Source organism: Cyprinodon tularosa, unplaced genomic scaffold, assembly GCF_016077235.1.
Source record: "Cyprinodon tularosa strain WSP-4 unplaced genomic scaffold, ASM1607723v1 ctg17, whole genome shotgun sequence".
Lineage (NCBI taxonomy): Eukaryota > Metazoa > Chordata > Actinopteri > Cyprinodontiformes > Cyprinodontidae > Cyprinodon > Cyprinodon tularosa.
Genome location: NW_024038531.1, coordinates 1,661,753 through 1,683,140, shown reverse-complemented (window position 1 = coordinate 1,683,140; position 21,388 = coordinate 1,661,753). Strand labels below are relative to the sequence as shown.

General features: G+C 38.5%; 1 protein-coding gene across 6 annotated transcripts in view; it reads right to left on the bottom strand.

Moving 5' to 3' along the window:
* diaph2 (diaphanous-related formin 2) overlaps positions 1-21,388 on the bottom strand; it is a 542,053-nt gene that overhangs the window by 93,871 nt on the left and 426,794 nt on the right. For all 6 annotated transcript variants that reach the window (XM_038281299.1, XM_038281303.1, XM_038281304.1 and 3 more), the window contains one exon: positions 10,897-11,032. In XM_038281299.1, the coding sequence (XP_038137227.1) occupies positions 10,897-11,032 (136 nt within the window). The remainder of the gene's footprint in view (positions 1-10,896; positions 11,033-21,388) is intronic.

Here is a 21,388-nt window from a genome sequence, read left to right as displayed (position 1 = left end):
TACTTGCAGTCCAAATTGAGTGCAGAGAAAAATGGGTTTGCTGAACTTTTGGAGTTTACTGTAGTGACATCCTTAGAGAAAATATGCTTTGTCTTTTTTAACTTGTACAATAAACTACAGTAACTTACAAAAAATGTTAGAATACATGACCATTTGGATTTTAAATGATTGAGATCATACACTCACCGGTCACTTTATTAGGTACACCTGTCCAACTGCTCGTTAACACTTAATTTCTAAGCAGCCAATCACATGGCGGCAACTCAGTGCGTTTAGGCATGTAGACATGGTCTAGACAATCTCCTGCAGTTCAAACCGAGCATCAGTATGGGGAAGAAAGGTGATTTGAGTGACTTTGAACGTGGCATGATTGTTGGTGCCAGAAGGGCTGGTTTGAGTATTTCAGAAACTGCTGATCTACTGGGATTTTCACGCAAAACCATCTCTAGGGTTTACAGAGAATGGTCCGAAAAAGAAAAAACATCCAGTGAGCGGCAGTTCTGTGTGCGGAAATGCCTTGTTGATGCCAGAGGTCAGAGGAGAATGGCCAGACTGGTTGGAGCTGATAGAAGGGCAACAGTGACTCAAATAACCACCCGTTACAACCAAGGTGGGCAGAAGAGCATCTCTGAACGCACAGTACGTCGAACTTTGAGGCAGATGGGCTACAGCAGCAGAAGACCACACCGGGGGCCACTCCTTTCAGCTAAGAACAGGAAACTAAGGCTACAATTTGCACAAGCTCATCAAAATTGGACAATAGAAGATTGGAAAAACGTTGCCTGGTCTGATGAGTCTCGATTTCTGCTGCAACATTCGGATGGTAGGGTCAGAATTTGGCTTCTACAACATGAAAGCATGGATCCATCCTGCCTTGTATATACAGTTCAGGCTGGTGGTGGTGGTGTCATAGTGTTGGAAATATTTTCTTGGCACTCTTTGGGCCCCTTGGTACCAATTGAGCATCGTTGCAACGCCACAGCCTACCTGAGTATTGTTGCTGACCATGTCCATCCCTTTATGACCACAATGTACCCAACTTCTGATGGCTACTTTCAGCAGGATAATGCGCCATGTCATAAAGCTGGAATCATCTCAGACTGGTTTCTTGAACATGACAATGAGTTCACTGTACTCAAATGGCCTCCACAGTCACCAGATCTCAATCCAATAGAGCATCTTTGGGATGTGGTGGAACGGGAGATTCGCATCATGGATGTGCAGCCGACAAATCTGCGGCAACTGTGTGATGCCATCATGTCAATATGGACCAAACTCCCTGAGGAATGGTTCCAGCACCTTGTTGAATCTATGCCACAAAGAACTGAGGCAGTTCTGAAGGCAAAAGGGGGCCCAACCCGTTACTAGCATGGGGTACCTAATAAAGTGGCCGGCGAGTGTATGTGGTTGACAAACAGGAATGTTAGTCATAATTGTGAAATGAAGGAAAAATCGTGAACAGGTTTTATACATTTTGACAAATAAAAATTTAATATTTGGAGTGCAAACATTCATATTCTTGGCCATATTAACATGTGAAATATCAGCCAAGAACTTTAGAAATAGAGACATGTTATCGAGTGCCCAACCAGATGTGGTAAGGTTTGGATAACTGCTACACCAGAGTAAGCAGATCCTATGAACCCGCTCCTTTGATTGCTCTGAATCATGCCTCTATGCATGTAAGAGTTGGACCACTGTTACACTGGACTTCTGGATCCCCTGCAGTGGGTCTTAAAGGAATAGTACACCCAAAACATGATTAGCCTTCATTTTCTACTCACCCCCATGCTGAACAACACTCTGGAGTACTTTTTTGATATCTCAAATGCATCTGGAGATCTGGGAGGCTTCTTGCTGTCTGCTGACATTCAAATAATGGAAGTCTATGGTGCCTGAGGCAGAAAGGTCCATAAAAGTCCACAAAAAACGTGTCAATATTCCTCCATACTGCTCGTCCAATGTATTCCAAGTGTCCTGAGTGGGTAGCATCCATAATTTACTCTAAACGAAGTCATTTAGAATGTTTTTAGAGCATAAACAGTAGTGCATAGGATTTCCTGAAAGCGCGCGCCTGCGCGTTCACGACGCTACGGAAGCCGGCAGACCAAACCAGATGAAAGTGCGCATTCAGCGTCTGCTCTGCCGATAATGCAAGCGTAGAAGAAGAAATGTGCTGTTTACCTGTGCAAAGAAAGAAAAAACGAAAGAAAAATGTCTAAAGACTTCAGTGTTGAGGAAGAGCATGAGTTCTTTGCCGAGCTGAATGCGCACTTTCGTCTGGTTTGGTCTGCCGCGATTTCCGTAGACTCGTGAACGCGCTTTTAGGAAATCCTATACACTACTGTTTATGCTCTAAAAACATTCTAAATTACTTCGTTTCGAGTAAATTGTGGATGCTACCCACTCAGGACACTTGGAATACATTGGACGAGCAGTATGGAGGAATATTGACACGTTTTTTGTGGACTTTTATGGACCTTTCTGTCTCGGGCACCATAGACCTCCATTATTTGAATGTCAGCAGACAGCAAGAAGCCTCCCAGATCTCCAGATGCATTTGAGATATCAAAAAAGTACTCCAGAGTGTTGTTCAGCATGGGGGTGAGTAGAAAATCAAGGCTAATCATGTTTTGGGTGTACTATTCCTTTAAGAGCCAACATGTCTGCGGATGATGCAATACACATTACCCCCCCCCACACACACACAGTATATCCTGCAGCACCTTTTTGAGCTCACTGTGCCTAAATCCACTTGTAGGAGGATCACAGACTTCCTGACAGACAGGATGCAGCATAAGACGGTAGGGATACAGGCCTTTGAATCCAGGACCATTAGCACTGGTTTCCCCTCAAAACTGTATTGTTTTTCCTCTTCTCTTTCCCCCGTACACCAACAGCTGTGCCTACGGTCACCGGTCTGTCAAGCTACTAATGTTTGCAGATGATTTACTCCCTCTGCTTTCTGGGCACCATCACCACGCAAGACCTTAAGTGGGTGCTCAATATAACCTTTCTCACCAAGAAGGCAAAACACAGGATGTTCTTCATGCAGGAGCCAAAGAAGTTAAGCCTGCCAAAGAAAGTGAGGGTGTACTTCTACAGTAGTCTGCCATCCTCACATTGCCGGGAGGGTGACTGACAGAAAATGTCCTTCTCTTCAGGAACTTTGCACCTCTATTGTTTTTTTGTCTTCATGGACTGCCTTTTATTTACTTATAAGCAGCTTTATATAGACGTTTACCATCTTCCAAAGGCGCTTTTATAAGGGAATGGTTTCACACATCAGAATTTTCATGTAGGCCTAAAAGTAAAAGAACTCCAGATTCTTGGTGTGTCCCCAGGAGTTGTTTTTTTAAACCTCAGACCCACTGTCCTGCATTGTTTTTGGTATTTCCCTGCCTCCACACGCCAGACCTAAATAACTGGGTGATTAACAGGCCTCTACAGCCTGTGGTGGCTGCTGAGGAGGGAATGCAATCAGTTGATGCAGGTGTGCTGGAGCACAGACACATCTAATAAATAAAGGACAGATAAGAGTTTAAAATCCACTGCCCTACATGGTTTATGGTAGACATTATAAAGGGTTTCAAATGACTTTTTTATAATAATAGCTTCTTTTTTGTCACTATTCTATACTGGCCAGATTTATGGAGTCTCAGATTAAATGGTGTCCGTTTTTCACTTGACTGTTGGATCTCTTTTATAACAAACCTCTGAATGCTCTGATTTACATAACAGCTGTATTTTTACTAAAATTGGATATTTAAAAATAAGGTCACTTTTTAAGGCTGCACTGGGCTATATTTGTAGGGGTATCAGACATAAAAAACTAAAAAAAAAAATCCAAAAGGGTTAAGATTCTTTGACAAGACATTCCATATTATAATGCCTGAAGGCTGAAGTTCCAGGAAGCAAAGCACACACCTGAGAAATTGCTGGCAAATTGAGAAGCATCGTAAGATATGTCATTTTTTGTTGAAAGGTCTGCCCTTGTTTTTTACGTGGTATATCAAACAGGAAGGTCAACTTCAGTTGTAATATCCGCTTCCTTTTTTCCAAGCTAAGCCAAGGTGTGGCGAGAAGCTCTCCTGGAAACATTTCTTTTTATATGCTTGTGTCTTTGACCTTGACGACTCTAAAGCTATCTTTCCAGGTAATAATATGTGCCACATCTGCCGAGCTATGAGGACACTATGCAAACTTGGAGAGGCAACCTGTCCACCCCACCGTGGCACGTCAGCTCTTGTCTATGATCACCTGGCTGACATGGCTGCGATGCAGGTATATGCTGGCCCTACTGGCAGCTGTCAGTGTCACAGGGAGCCATCAATCTAAAGCTCCAGCACTATCTCTCCTGACAGGGCTCTGCCAGCCACAACCAGTCAGTCTACTGCAAAGAAATATGTCATTTTAGTTTAGCATACCACAATAACAGAAACATAGATTTAAAAATGTATGTTTGGTTTTAAATCCCCTTGTTTAAGAAAACAAAAAAAGGAAAAGTGAAGCTGCAGCTAACTTAGATAAAAGAGACTGGTAGGGACTCGCCATTAGTATCGAGTTAAACAATAACACAGTACCAGTTTTAAAGTCTTAAAGGTTTGTCTGGGATGCCTTTGTGGTCTGAAAAAGCGTGGAAAATAACGGTATGGAAAATATTCATTCTCTAACGATTTTATATATTTTTATCCATTTTCATTCCATTTCATCCCATCCATCCATCCATCCATCTCTCTATAAATTGGTTTGTTGGTTCATCTATCCAGTCATTTATTTGTTCATGTGTACATTTATTCATCATTCTATTCGTCTGTTCCCTCTAGGGTTGTCAAAAGTATCGAGACTCAAAAAAGTATCGATACCAAAATGTTGTATCCGGATACAATACTCGTTTTTAAAAGTATCGATACAGTGCTACAGTGCTTTGTTTCTTAACCAGTTTGGCTAGTGTCATTCTTATGTGTGCAAAGCATAGCCAAGGAAGGAAAACTTAATTTTAATTTTATAAGTTTTTTATCAAGCTTGCTTAATATTGTGCACAGCATACAACCTCAAAATATTGTTCTTATTGTTTATTGTATTTATTTATTGTATTTTATTTATTAATGAAAATATTTTTTGGAGAATTTTGGAGTCTTTGTTTTTATCCTTGTGGTATCGAAAATGGTATTGAGTATCGAGTATTTTCCTTAGTATCGGTATCGAGTTGAAAAGTTTAATATCGTGACAACCCTAGTTCCCTCTATTCAGATAGCAGCATAATAAGCTCTAAACTCTAGGAAAATCTACGGACTTTTGAGATTAAAAAAATCCTTCAAAGCTTTTTTTTTAAATAGACTATAATTATTAAAACTCAAATATTCTTTATCCAGCTTGTTGAGCGTGATATACAATAACCAATAACAATAATAAAATAGGGCATGCAAACCTTCCAAACCACTGTCAAGGTCTGACCTAACTAACCATACTCACTCATTTTTCCCTCATATTTATAAAACATACATCTCTCGGAGAGAAGCCCACATTTTATTTGTGTAAACATAAACCATTTGATTCACAGCAAGTGAAAGGTTGACAAGAAGGATTCATAAATAGAAGCTGCAGGCCCATCATTGTCAACATGCCAACTGCTCTCTGCAGAAAATCATACAGACACGGAGACCTCATTTTAGCAGGCTTTGCTCTGAGGGAAGGATGCTTAAAAAACTTTTGAGCTAAAAAAAAAAACATGTAGAGCTTTGGAAGAGGAAGAAGCACAAGCTGGTTTCTGCAACAACTCCATGGTGGCAGCATTATCTTAGACAGATTTTCATGTCCATGCTTAAACTATTATTACTGAGCACATTTCAGATGTTTCATTCATCCACCTTTAGGCTTACGGATGTGCAACTTCAAACATAGATTTCACATTGTTGTTTTTTTTCCAGCTTCCAGATGCTGAGTGAACAAAGATAACAATATAAAAGATGATTAGAATGTGTGTTCAGTGACTATGTTGTAGCATATGTCGCATGCCAAAACACATTTATCACAACCCGAATTCTGCTTAAGCAAAGCAATGGACCCGCATTTTTTTTTCTGCTGTCTGCAAGCTGTTGCAATGGATTGAGGCAGCAGAGGGGCATTCAATCCAATCAGCGAAAGATGATGCAATGATGACAGAATATAAAATGTGCTAAAGCTTTAAAATGTATTTTTCCGGTTTGTGAAACAGTTGAGGATATTTATAAGTTTTGGTTTTGAGTAAAGTCAACTAATAATAAGCTGCTTCTACACTGCAGCCCCTGATGGAATTTTTATACACTTAGAATTTCCCATCTTTGATGTATTTTGTTGGAAGCCTGTGTGATAAGACCAAGACAACACCAGGCATGCTAACAAGAAGGCCTGGTAGAAATCTGGAAGTGGCAAACAGGCTCATGATACTGTAGGAGCTGCAAAAATCGAAAGCTCAGATGGGAGAATCTGATGACCAGAAAACCCAAAAGTATTGTACTCAAAACTTGTGACTTTATAGCAGAGAGGGGAGAACAAGGCCAAAAAGTCCAGCAGTTTGTCATATGGTTTGCAGGAAATAGAGGTGCTCCGGTTGAAAAACAGAACCAATACATCTCAGGGAACACAACTTTCTAACAATGAAACATGGCGGAGGGAGCATCATACTGTGAGAAAGCTTTAGCATGGACACAATAAAGACCAGTACTGAAAGGAAATCTCATAAAGGAAACGAAAGAGGCTGAAGTTAACTTTTCAGCAGGACAAAGACCTTAAACATACAACCACAGATTAAATAGAATAGCTTAGATCAAAGCATACTTCAGGTCTAAATGAAATGAAGCAATGACCTTTGTTATGTTGCAAAGAAGAATGTGCAACAATACAAATGTACTGTATCTGTCCAAACATGAGGGAAGTTACATATAAATGCACCTACGATTCAGTTGATGATTATTCTAAGGAATTCTGATTTACACGGACAGAAATTCACAGACATTTCAGATTTCAAGCAGGTTAGGTTTCCTTCCACTTTAGTTCTGTCTATCACACAAAGAAATACAAATCATTTGGTTATTTTCCTTTCAAAAAGTATTCCTGGTGAATAGATGAAGTGTAATGGTCTCCTAGCATGTTGCTGTTTATTCATATGTCTCAATGCCAGAACATATAGTTATTAAACATAGGCAGACACGCTTTGCGGCTCTGTTTAGAGTTTAGCGAATTTGACTGGGATACACAGTTGACATGCAGGATCAGGCACTTGCCCCAGATGGGGGCACTGACCCTGGTGATGTCAACCATGCAGACCACCAGAAGGGCCTGCTTCTCTCCACTCTGATGCCTTAGAGAAGGAAGGAAGTCTTCCCCCATTCGGCAGATCTATACAGAGCCCCGCTATCTGCTGGTGACATTGGGCTGTTTTATTTCCTGTTATGAACCTCTTCTCCTCTTCGCCCTGTCATAGAAATAGACATTGGCTGGGGTTTATATTCTCCAGTGATCAACAGTCACTTCCACTGATTTAAAGTGGTTCTGTAAATGTTGAACAGCTGGTCAGTTCAAGAGAATCCACTTAGAGCAGATTAAAACAAACTGAGTGACTGGATAATGATTTTCTAACATATTTCATACATTAAGATTTCAAATAAGGACTATAGTGTTTAGTGATACACTGCTCTCATCTATCTGTCATTTTGTTGTAAAAGTGACAAAAAAGAAAGACTTAATTTCACGGAGGAAAGAATTCTGTTGTAATATTACCACTTTCCTAAAAGCGTTTGTCTGCCCTCCTCCTCCATCTTAGTGCCATCCTGACAAAGAGCTAAATGAATTAAACTCTCATTAAAAATGCATTTTATTGTTAATCATTTGCGAGCAAAGAGGATTAGGTTGCAATTTGTGAAATGACATCAAATCTATCCCCTTTCAAAAATAGACTCTTGAAATTGCTTTAAAACAAAATACTATTATCCGTCAAAACCACCTTTTAAGCCTCAAAATGAGCAAACCAGTAAATCCCTTAAAATAGATAAGACACTGACCTGTGCTTAATTCTTATAATACAATAGGCATATGTTTCCTCCATCTGCTCAGCTAATGCATCGACAAACACAACAAACATAGACGCTTCTAGTCCATTTTTATCTGTCTGATTTCTAAGAACAGGTGTATAAACTATCTATTTCAGTGTTTCATTTAGCCTTCTAACCCCCACAAATTCAAAATTAATGTAAAAAATGTTTGTCTATGATTAATTAATGGAGTGAGGAATTACAAGAGTCACTTTTTGTTGCTCACTTCCGAGTGATGCTCAGCATGAAATATTAATAGAAAAATCACCTCAAATACCCAGCTCTTAAAAAATATGAAGAACATGTAGAATTTTATAGCAGGCTGGGAGACAAGAGCCGAGACTCTTAAGCCAAGGCTGTCATACAGGGGAGGAGAGGAGGTGCAGAGAAGAATGAAGCTTAACAAGAAAATATGGAGTTTCTTGTTATACAATTCAGGCTCTTTTACCTGCACCCTATGAGCTAAAGTTTATATTCCCATTAATTAAACACATTAACAAAGCTCATGCGTTTTCCCTTCTCCTAATTTCACCACATTTGCAACAAGTGTTTAGATTATGAAAGCAAGTCTTATTTTAGGTTGAGCATCATCAAGATTTAGTGCTCTGGGTGTTGGTGTGTAGCACAACCCCATGTAGAGGAAACAGCCAACATATATAAGAAGATGTCTGGTCATACAGAACTATAATTAACTGGGTAATGTCAAAATTTACAGGGGTATGAAGAATACGTTTTAGGGGTATGAAAATAAATTTTACTTCTTCATATCCCTTTTTAGACAATTACTATTAATGAATGTCAGTTCTCTGGCTATATATACTAACAAGTTTATTTAGTGGAAAATTGTGTCTCGATTTATGTTCAAATGAATTTAATTTAATTGAAAATTGGAATTTGGACAGTCTCTTTTTGTGTACATTTGGTTTTTTAATTGAAGTATTTTTTGGGGTTGATTTATTGGTTATTGTTCATCAAATTTCTGAAATAAATCCCTTTTCATTCAACAGTGAACCTATTACCACTATGAGGCAAGGTGCTGGCAGAGCCATGCTATGGGGATAGACTTTGCTGCTCTTCATTTTATTTTATTGCAGCATTTTTCATTTGCATGTGTTTTGTGTCTGTCTTAGCTAGTCTATTTTTTCTGCTTGCATGCCTCATTTGTTTTTATATTTCATATTTTTTATTTTATATTCTGTTTATATTTTTCAGGGAAAAATCTCACAAGAAAAGTGAGGGTATAAAGACAAACAACAAGCTGAACTCACTCACCCACCTGCTCTTACCATAGACATTAATAGATACTGGGCTAGTCCTTCCTCAGACTGTTTTTCACAAAGGAACAAGTAAAGAAGCATGAAAATATTCAAGGTTAAAAAAAATGAAGGTAAAAACCTTGACATCAGAAATGCTGGCAGTGCCGAGCGCATCTTGGATTGAGAAAGTGAGTCTTCCATAATTTTTCAAGGTCAACATGATTGAGACAGTCCAGTAATCTAGGTGTTGGTGCGCAGCACAAACCCCACTATCTTAGAGGCTGCAGGCAACACTGCCCATGTCATCTTCATGTTTTATTCATTCTGAATGTCATATTATGGCATTCAGAAACCCAGATCAAAATCTGCACCTGCAGAAATATTTCATATCGTACCACTTCTCCATCCTTCTCCATCTGGTTTGCCAGACACAGAGAGAGAGAGAGAGAGAGAGAGAGAGGGGGTAAGAAAGCCTCCTTCAGCTCAGCCATGTTGGATTATTGAAAGTAGAGCTTTCAGAGAGGTCTCTGCTCTGGGAACAAAAAAAAAAGGGAGAGAGAGCAAGAGAAGAACTGTAGTATGCATCAATTATCTTGGAGAGTCTGTGGCGTGCTGGAGACTGTCTTGTCATATTTCCCAAAGTGGCTGGGCTATGGAGAGGTCCTTGGCTAGCACTGACATTTAGAAACTGGTGTGGAAATCCCAGTCTGTTTGTCAAAAAATATGAATAAATAATGGACAAAGGGCTGCGCTGCCTGCCTGCAAAGCCTCCCAGGCTTGAAATTCCTTCAGTGTCATTGACATAACTAGACACAGGCATCAGGCTCTGTCACCAAACCCCCCCCCCACCCAAACCCGCATGTGTAAAACAACTGTAGCTCTCACTAATCAATAGATGACTTGCTGGCGTTGCTGGAGGACAGCAGAGTCATTATGGCATTTCACAACAATGGGTCTAAAACATTGAGTGGAAACAGCGTTATACTGTTTTTTTTTTTTCTTATTTTCCTTCCACCTAATACATAAAAAACTACCAGCATGGTAATGATCATGTTGAAATTGCCGTCTACAGAGCAATCTTCACTTTAGTCAATAAAGCAGGCCTTAATTTCCTTTCTTTACATGCGGCCTGTATTTTCCAGTGTGTGTCTCAGTAAGCAGGCTGCATATTTGTGTTTATCTGTTACTACTTTCCAATAACTGGAAGCATCACTGAATAAAATGTGTTCAATTTTAAGATGCAGCAGGGGGAGAATGTTTTCGTCTACAGAATGTGGATAAATAGAAAATACCAATTCTAGCATAACTTCTCTTTTGTTTGGAAGCACTGACTGAGCTATGGAAGGACTGTAAACATGAGATTCCCTCAGAGCTGAAAGATGAACAAAAAAAAAAGAAAAGGGCCGCCTCCCCCTGTTTCTCCACATTAATACCAGAAGCTGACTTCAAATCTGTGTACAGGAAGTTTCCATAAAACCTTCTTTCCGCCCTTGTGCTTCTTGTCCCCTGAACTCCCCACCCGCCTCCCTCTCTCCGTCTCTGCAGCAGTATGGGGAGAAGCAGTGTACCTTTGTTCATGTCAATCAGCTGCTTCTTCTTCTGCTGACGCTCCTGCTTCTCTCGCTCAGCTTTTTCCTTCGCCAGCTTGGCTCTCTTGATCTTCTCCTCCATCTCCCTCTTCTTGTGGTTCTCCTTCACAGCTTCCTGATGAGGCGCACACACACACAGACATATAAACAGATAAAAATCCAAATGTTGCTCTGCCACCTTCACTCTTTTATCATCTTTGCTACTGTACAGAAGCAATAGAATACCATCAGCAAATTCTTATTCAGTAACTGGCCTGATAGAGATAAGCGTCTGGGGTAAACAATGTATCTGTTGCTGTGTATGTTTTTTTTTTATTTTTTTTTTATTATTATTATAAGCCTGGGTACAGTGAGGTTTCTGTACAACTTTGGATATTTTCAGATCCACAGCTGATTTGATGTGAAAATACATCAATAAGGACATTTATACAAAACCAGTGCCTATTAAACATATTTATAGCCTTTCAGTTTTCCCCAATTTATATAATTACAACTGCAAACTGTGCTATATTTCATAGTGATTCTCTGTAATTGAAAACAAAATGCATAATTACACTGGAATAAAAAGTAAAGTTTTTTGTAAATTAAAATCTGACAGAGTCCATTAAATTAGGCCTTATTTACTATGATATCTCACTGGTCAATGACTTCAAAAGTTGCGTGGTAAATACTGTAATACTGTAGGTTGAACTTACTGTAGTATAAATGCAACTTTTCTGTGAATGCCTTATTTATTGTTTTTAGAAATAAAAAAATGTATCATCAAGAACAGTGAAGGAGGGATGAAGTTGAAAGCAAGATCTCTAGCTTTGAATTTCTTACTTGACCTAAAAAGAAAATGCAGGCAAGGACAGCATTAATCAGAAAAAATGACCCAGAGGCGTTTACAATATAGAAAACCACTGAAAATAAATCCAATATAGAAACAAAGTCTTAGAAAGGGCTGTTATGTAAAGGACACTGCAAATGTGAAGGAAGAGGCTTGAATCAGATAAGACAAAATTCAACTTTTTGTCTTGACAAACACGGTGGGGGCAGGATCATGGTGTGCAGAAGCTTTTCTGCAGAGGGAAAGGAAAGCTGGTCAGAGTGAGGCCATCCTTCAGCAGATCAAAAATATATAGAGATTGACAGAACTAAATAGAAGGGATGCACAAGATCACGAAAACATGCAATGATGGATGTAATAATAACACTAGCACCTTCTGGTTAAACAAATAAGCAGTAACAGTAAAAACAGGCACCGTAGATCATGAATGGTTTAAATAAAAATAAATAATTAACAAAAAAATGGAACATTTTAGGCTCATCAACAAGGTTTTATAAAAAAAACTTTGACTAATAATGACTAAACCACATTAGCCATAGTCAACCTTCCAAAAAAGGATGAAGTAGCAGTGTGTATTACAGACATTGAGAGCCTGAAAGCATAGTACTATAATTGTACAAATAAGTAATACCATAATATTACATAATGTAAGCATACTACATACAGTAAGGCAGCACTGATATAATCTGCTGAGGAATTTATTGCTGAATTGAGGGCAAATTTTGAAACAATGTTTGAGCGGTTCCTCCTATAGGCATAAAACCACAAAAAATCTAATCATATAAGCATAAAAGCTTAATTCTTTGCCTTTAACTTCACAATTATGCACAGCTTTGAGTTGGCCAATAAAATCCTTTTATATCTATTGAAGTTTGTGGTTGTAGGGTGGCAAAATATGAAAAGATCAAATATATTTGAACACTCTATATTTGAACATCACTGTGAAATATAATGCAGGAGTCTCTCTAACCAAGAAAGCAACAGCTCTGTGGTATGCTCACGAGTCAGAAACTATTCATGTCCTCCTTGGTTACCAGCTGAAGTGCCATGAAGGTAGCAGGGATAGAGAGATAATAAACCATATGTATTCAGCCTTGTACAAATGTGTCAGTTTGTTCTGCTGCAAGCTAAGACTAAGATGCAACCGCGTGACCTTTGAAGAAAACAAAATGCGGTGGCACAGCCAAGGTTTCACATGTGGGAGGTCATACTTCATGTTAGTAAATCTGTACAATTATGTGAGCTTAGGTTGCAGTCCATTCACATCTTTATGCTTCAGCTCATCCGCGGTGTTCCCTCTCCTGTTTGCATTCATGTGGGCAGCTTCAAGCGAAGACATAACCCTCTCTGAGCGGTGATATAATAAGTGCCGACAGTAGGCCCCCCATATACTGCCCCTGTGGTCCTGATGAGTGTGCCGTGTTGGCAGCTAAGACAGGGGGATTATGGGGATTGCGGGAAAGGAACAAGGAAAGAGGAGCTCATGATGCCAGTCAATAGCAGGTCCTTTCTACATGTCCAAGGACACAGCCCCTTGATGTTACCACCTCCTTGATGGATGATAAGGGCAACGGGAGCAGCGGAGACAGAGAGAGATGGAGTAGTTGTGAAGAAATCAAGTTTAAAGAATGGAAATAAACATAATGATAGTGAAGACAGGATGAGTTTTAATATTGTGTCCATTATGGAATGGTGATTACTTGTCTCTAACTGCTGCTAGTCAGTGATGGCTCTTATATCAATCTGTATTTAATCACAACATCAAGCCTGTGTAAATTATACTGCTACCCCCTACACAAGATATTGATTGCATCCACTTTACCACCTCTTTGGACGCGTTGAGACCTGTGCTTTGTATTTAGTAACAAAACATTTAATTCCCCATTTTGTTTATTTGATGGATACAGTGGGGACTGGTTGGAAATGGACGGTTTCCTGCGTGATTCCTGTGTGATTCCCACGTGAATCACGTTGTATTTCCTGAGGCCAGTTTTTTTATTTCAAAAAGAACTGCAATGTACCCGGACAACCACCAGGTGGCGCTTGGAACCTCTGCCGTGCTGAGGGTGACGTTTGTGGGCCTGCAGTCAACTGAAAAGCAGGTTTATTGGGGATCTTGGTGTGATACTGCGCTATTTTATTTTGTTTTTGATTAAAATAAAGTTAATGAATTAATTTAACATAAGATTATGCAGTCAAGTGACTGCATAATCTTATTTTATGAAAATGGTTGCGTAGTTGTAGATACACCTCCGATCTTATCTGAGAACTGTTATTTCTATTTATCTGCATCGCTATTATTTAATGAAAAATAAAATTAATTAAGTTGGAGCCGGGGATACGGACTGTAGCGCAACCAGAGAAAGGCGACAGAGACAGTGCTGCGGCTGGTGATGTTGAAATTAAAATCATATCCAAAGTTGATTCCTCATTAAGATAAGCCAAAGTTATTCAAAAGGGTATGTAAGAAAATATATTTTCTCTAGTTTTTTAAAATATAAGTGCCGTTGAAAGCTTTGTTTTTGTGTGTTACTTTCTTGCCGTGCAATACGTGACACCCCTCCCAGTCTGGTCAAGTAGCAGACTGGGAGGTATGTCACGTGTTGCGAACTTATAGTGCAGACCTGGATATACGGTATAGATATTGCTTATATATTGCCACAGTGTTTAGATATTTTTATAATTCTATTTACCCTTATATGTGTCATCTTGCACGATTGTACCATAAAAAAATCCCTAGTTTGTGAACTCCTTCTCTGACAATGTCAATAAACCTGATTCTGTTCCTGAAAAAACTGATGTGAAACATTTTGTTTCTATAATTTCTATTTCTATATTTCAGATTAGATTTTAAAACAACACAAAGTGGGAAAAGAGCATGAGAGAAAATGTGTTTATTGTGATGAATACTGAACAGGTTTACATTGAGAGTCGTTGGGATGATTTGCGTGTTGTACGGAGAAATTCGTTGATCTTATCAATGCAGTCCTTCAAGTCACTCTTCCCCATATCAGGAAACTTTTGCTGCAGTGTTGAAACCACAAAGTTGAGCTGTGAGGGGGAGGGGGTCTCTGTAAATGGTGGTGGTTGAATTCTATTGTCAGAGAACAAGAGAGTAAGTTGTCTGCAAAGTACCGCGTCAACTCTGAATAACCTGCTAAAGCCATTTGTCGTTATTTTTTGCACTGATTAGGCGGGGGTCCTGAGGGGTAGGGGGTCTCACAAACATAAGTTGTTCATGAATGCAGGCAGACCATATTTCTGGTTTTCGTCAAACCCCATTTCCATTTCTTTCGTTTTTAAAATTAAATAAAAAAATTAAATGGCAAAAATCCAAACGTGTCTGCTAGTTTAAAGTCCATCTTATTTATTTGAATATTTAACGAAAACATTGCAGATGCTTCACACGCACACAAAATGACAGAAAGATCCGAGCGTTTTAGTTTCCTATATATATATAATACCTTTCAAAACCTATGAGTGTTTTTAAAATCTAGTGATTTTTTGAAAGAAAATAAAAGAATAAAAATAGTTAAGCATTTTAAAAGGAATTTAAAAAAAAGGAACATAACAGCATTTTTTAAATAAATGATTTATTATGAGAACATATCATTTCACCATTTATTGGGGGTAATTAATTGAATGCTTATTTATTTATTGAACATGTGTATATTTATTTATTTATTTAGATTGGAGTAGATGTGATTAGATGAGCTTTATTGATCTCACAGCGGAGAAATTCACTCGTCACATATTGGCATAGAAGTTACTGGAGGTGCAAACAGGGAGGAAAAAGGTGCATTAAGATGCTTTATAAAAAAAAAAAAAAAAAAAAAAAACATTTAAGGCAACTCGGCCACAGTTGGGACTGAACCCACAAGCTGTTAGTCTACACACCACTCAGCTTAACCACTGCGCTATAAGTTCGCCACACGTGACATACCTCCCAGTCTGCTACTTGACCAGACTGGGAGGGGTGTCACGTATTGCACGGCAAGAAAGTAACACACAAAAACAAAGCTTTCAACGGCACTTATATTTTACAAAACTAAAGAAAATATATTTTCTTACATACCCTTTTGAATAACTTTGGCTTATCTTAATGAGGAATCAACTTTGGATATGATTTTAATTTCAACATCACCAGCCGCAGCACTGTCTCTGTCGCCTTTCTCTGGTTGCGCTACAGTCCGTATCCCCGGCTCCAACTTAATTAATTTTATTTTTCATTAAATAATAGCGATGCAGATAAATAGAAATAACAGTTCTCAGATAAGATCGGAGGTGTATCTATAACTACTATCAATCTATCTATAAATATTTTCATGAAATAAGATTATGCAGTCCCAATGTTAAATTAATTCATTAACTTTATTTTAATCAAAAACAAAATAAAATAGAACAATATCACACCAAGATCCCCAATAAACCTGCTTTTCAGTTGACTGCAGGCCCACAAACGTACAGACACGGTGTCTCTGACTAAAGGAGCTGGTCAGCTCCTCTTTTTATACAGGCTCATGCGTGAATGTCCAACGAATAACTCCAATTGTTGTTTCAAAAATATAAAACCTGGTTTCATTACTTTACATTCTAACTTTCATTACTTTATAAAAAAAGCGATAATAATTATAATTAAAAAAAAACAAAAACAATTTAGGCAACTCGGCCACAGCTGGGATTGAACCCAGAGTCTATTGAACCAAAGACCACTCAGCTTAACCTCTGCGCTATAAACTCGCAACCCGTGACACCCCTTCCAGTCTGCTACTCGACCTATGTAATTCTGACTCATGGGACGCCGAAATGGAGTCAGACTGCCACCTAGTGGCTATAGTAGTCACATGTTTTTCACACAATACGTGAAACACGCGGAGCGTGAGTGAAGTGTCCATTTCCAATCAGCGCCCACTGTAGCTCTGAAGGCAGGGAATCTACTGCCTCCACCCGCCAACAGGTTCAGCTAATTTCCACAGGAGCTGCTTCATATGTTAAGCATAATTTGGGATATAAATTATGTGGATTACATCTTAAAGTTCTGTTGGCAAAACTTGTTTCAAACAAACAATTTACTCTAACTGTAAACATGATTATGCAACATCATTTAGCTGGTCTAATCAAACGGCACCTCTAATTATCAAAGCCCTGCATCTGTGTTTGTTCATTTATAATGTGTCCCCTTGCAGTTCTCTGTGACAACCCACATTTTCCTTGAAGCAACAATTCATTTTATCAGGCTCAATTTTACTGACAACTTCATATATTGTGGGAGGACAGCCAAGATAAATCTATTCTAATGAAAATTGACTTAAAAGATAAAAATAGTTTGAAGAAACTGGTTGTTATGACATCTGTTCTTAACTGTTTTTATATTTTTCTTAATAGACTCTACCAATGCTGAACACATGTTTTCAGAAGTGCAGGTGGTGTTTCAAACCTTTGAAATAGAAAGGTATGATTGTAAGACTGTTCAGACCATTTTTTTGGTCCTTGTATTATCCTGTCTGTCCCTCTGAGAAGTTATTTTGACAAAGCCATTGAAGAAAAGCTAATTCTAATTGGATCATTCTACAGGTGATGAAGGGGACATGGCAAACATGAAAAAGAAAGAGTTTCTCTGTTTTTAAGTGGAAAACTATTTAAGAGTTTCACTGATACACATAGTTCTTTGGGAATAGGAAAAACTGACATTGTACATCAGAGCTGGCAGACTCTTGTCCATTGCCCAACACATCCAAAACCAATGACTAAAGAGCATCCTCTGCAATCATTCCAATTTAGTTAGACCTATATGAAAATTGCAGGACACCTGTTCCTCAAGGTATGGATTGGACACCCCTGATGTACATCACCCCGAGTTTACCGGCTGGACTCAGTTAAGTTTGCTACTGCACATACTCTTCAAGGACTACTGTAAGATATTCTTTCTTCTTGAGGTGGAAATAACAAGAAAAAAAATAATTTTGCCTCAAAGTATTCAAACTTCACAAAAAGCTCAGCTGCCAAGCTCATAGAAAGTCCCATCCACTGTAGCTTGTCTTACAAAAGAAAACACAAGACAATGGCAGAGGAGGCATTTTCAGTACTAATTAAGGAGAAGAAGTAGCAATATGCTGTATTTTACCTAGAAGACGTGTCATGAATTGTCATATTGTCTTATTTCCCTCTCATTGGTTTTGAGGATCAATATTTAGGACTGGTTGGCCAAAATCTCTATCTATAAAGTTTCCACACCCAAAAGGGAGGGATTTTGCTTATAACCTGAAAAGCTGTGGGAGCACAAACAAATTTTTTGTTTCTTTGAGGCATTTTTTTTCACAGTTGCTGGGAACCTAAAAAGATGCAATAATGTTTAAAAAGCCCCCCAAAAAAACAAAACAATTATGACCAAGTCTGACATTCAACCTTTAGCATAATAACTTTAAATATACAAAAACACCTAGGTTTGTTAGAATATCACAGTCAAAGCTCTGATCCAAATCCAGTTAACAATTTATGGCAACGCTGCTTATGTAACATTACCCAACTATCTACATTCAATTTGACTGGACTTAAGGTAAAATGTCCCTCAGATCTGTGCCACACATGGAAGACTTTAAATAACTTGGCTAAAAGGAGTTTCTATAGCATAGCCCTGCTTCCCAGGAAGGGTGAGGAGGTCTTTAATCTGTAATAAGTCAGTAGTTTGGGCATCTGATCAGTTTAAACTGTCAGTACATTTGTCTAAATACTGGCTTCGCCATTTTCTACACTAAAGTAATGACACTCTTTCTTGCTCTGCTGTCTTTTTAATTCTTGAAATGTGTGTATTGTTCTCCTTGACCCTAAGCAACACAACACTTCTCCAACAGCATGGTTCTCTTCCTATGCAGATGGGTTTGCCGGTCCAGTGAGGGCGTAATAAGTATTTCCAACTGCTCAGTTGCACCGATGATCTCACACAGAGTGAGTGTCATCGCCATATCTCATTTGAATTTTACAAACACTACAACGCCTGGGCTTTAAGTAGCAAATGTGTTTATTAGCCATCTGCTGCATCGTGTGCCAGGATGTGGGGTGAAATGGCTCCAAGAAGTTATAGGTTACAGGCTGAGAGACTTCTGCTGCTGTATACATGTATTCACATATTGATGGGGTGACCTCCAAAGTCTTGTGCAGTGACTGTGCCGCTATACAGTAAGTAAATATATTGCATAAACACAATTCTGATTCAGCCAATTCTAAAAGCAGTAATCTCAAGTTTTGGAATAAATATGAAACAAATAAGCATTATATTATATAAGAGGAGAAATGGCAGCAATATCCATTAAACATCATCTCATAAATGTTCTGTCCTGTTACTTTATAGACCCACTCTGGGTTATTTGGTTGTATTAGAAAGTCACTTCATTAACAAGGAAGACTGTTGGCTCATCCCAGCCCATCTGCTGTGCTTTGATAACTCATAAATAAAAAAGAAAAACTCCCCATCCTCATGCTCCTGGTCAGGATTACACATAAAACTCTGTGGGATTGAATTTCACCCATGCTCTGTTTCAAAGTATGGCAGTAACATTAAATAAAAAAAAAAAAAAAAAGTGTTGAACTCCTCAAATATTGAATTGGCCTAAAAAAAGAAGTGGGGGTTAGGGAGAGAAAGAGAATGAAACAGAAGTAAAATAGAGTTAATGGATTCTCTTATCAGTTACATTCAGTTCTGTGAGGACTGTCTGTCAATGCGTTTGCTCAAATGCCTTATGTCGGTCGGGTGCATTAAGCTTCCGCTCTTTAGTAAAAGCAATTTAGGGTGACTGTGTTGCAAGGAAATTCTTTAATACAGGAGATGCTTTGTGCTGAGAATGGATTACAAAGAGCACCGCAAAAGAGAAAGACCTTAGCGGGGGGTGTTTTGTTCAAGTCAAACAATTCCATGTGTGTGTATTTATAAAAAAAATAAAGAGATAAATGTCCCTATGCGACCAAAAGGCTAAATTCAGCTAACATATTCAATAACAACAAGTCATCACATTTTTTTTGATTTGCCATATTGTCACTATTTGGAAAAGTCGATGTAGGTCAACCTTTGTCAAAGATAAATAAAGCATAAGACCTTCTTAGGAAAAATAATCGGTTCGTTGGTTTTTTTAACAGGGTTAAAAGAAAATAAAAACAACATTTAAATAGGATAACTATTTATTCCTTGTTCTCTGCAAGCAGATGGGATTAGCCTTTCTGTCAGCAAAGATGAAGCACCAAAAACTATAAATAATATCTGAGGAATGTGGTGATTAAAGGATTGTTTTTGTATGAATATATTAACTACACTATATCCCACTTACTTCTATCCCCTTAACCATAGCTGGAAAGTTTGAATTGCTAATAAAATATTCATATGCAGCTATTTGCTTGAGAGAATAATTTATTTTCTTGGGTGGATGCCTCTTTTACAGATATGCAACTCTGGAATCCTTCTGGGAGTCTCATTTTGGACGCGTGCACTTTGATCAGAGAGAATGAGAAGCTGATTTCACACGAGGATCAGAGTGAAAAAAGAAAGGGATCCAGACAAGGGGACCTTTCTATTTACATTAATGGGTTGTGAGGAGAAAAAGCGAACGCCGTCCGGACAGGATGTCATCATCCTGACACCTGCAGCTTTAGGGGAGGTGCCAGGAGGGAAAGAAGGTAAAGAGGCAAAGACAAGGAAATACATTTTAGAGGACTGGTGAGCAAAAAAGAAATCCTTCATTAGAGATTATTTTTTTACCTCTCCATTTACATCATCTCTACTATAACTTATTAATTATTCCTGATGTTTGCATTAATAAGTGTAAAGGATTGGGTAGATATTTTATAAAAAGGAAGGGTCAGTTACTTTTATATTTCATAGTAAAAATATGTTTACACTATAGCGTTAGGCAAATGATGCCTAAAGACAAGAGACCGTTTTTTTTGGTGTAAACATCTGATTTAACTTAATCTCCCTAGAATCACCATGGAAACGACAGTAGGTGAGTTCAGTTTGATTGTTGCTAAGAAGGAAATTAGAAAAAAAGCCATTATAAATGTAAAGTCCACTCTACATAGGTGTGATTAAATATCTTGCTCTGAATATCTCCCTGTGTTTTGAGGTGGGCAAGGTCTAATGGATCTCTGAATAGAAAAAAAAAAAAAGAAGTTGATAGCTTCTAAAATTGTATGGGGACTGTTTTCCAGTGTAGTCCTGTTTCTCTGACCGTGACACAGCTAAATGTGCTCTCTTCATCCTCTGATATGAGAGCTGGCTCAGAGTTCGTCTGCCTGGCTGTGTTTCCTGGATGGGGCCACCTTTTACAGTTGATTTTTGTATCTCTGCTTCTGTCTCCTTGAACCTCTGTTGGCCTCAGCAGATGGCCGCTCACACTGAGCCTGGTTCTGCTGGAGGTTTCTTCCTGTTAAGAGGGAGTTTTTCCTCTCCACTGTCGCTACAAGCATGCTTGGTGTGAGGGATTGCATTTGAGTCAATGCAATCAACTGGTTTTTCTTCGATTGAAAACTTTGAATCAATTTGACTGTATGATCTGGTAAACTGTAAAGTGCCTTGAGATGACTTGTTTTGTGAATTGGCGCTATATAAATAAACTGAATTGAATTGAATAAAAAAAAAACACAATGCTCTATTTC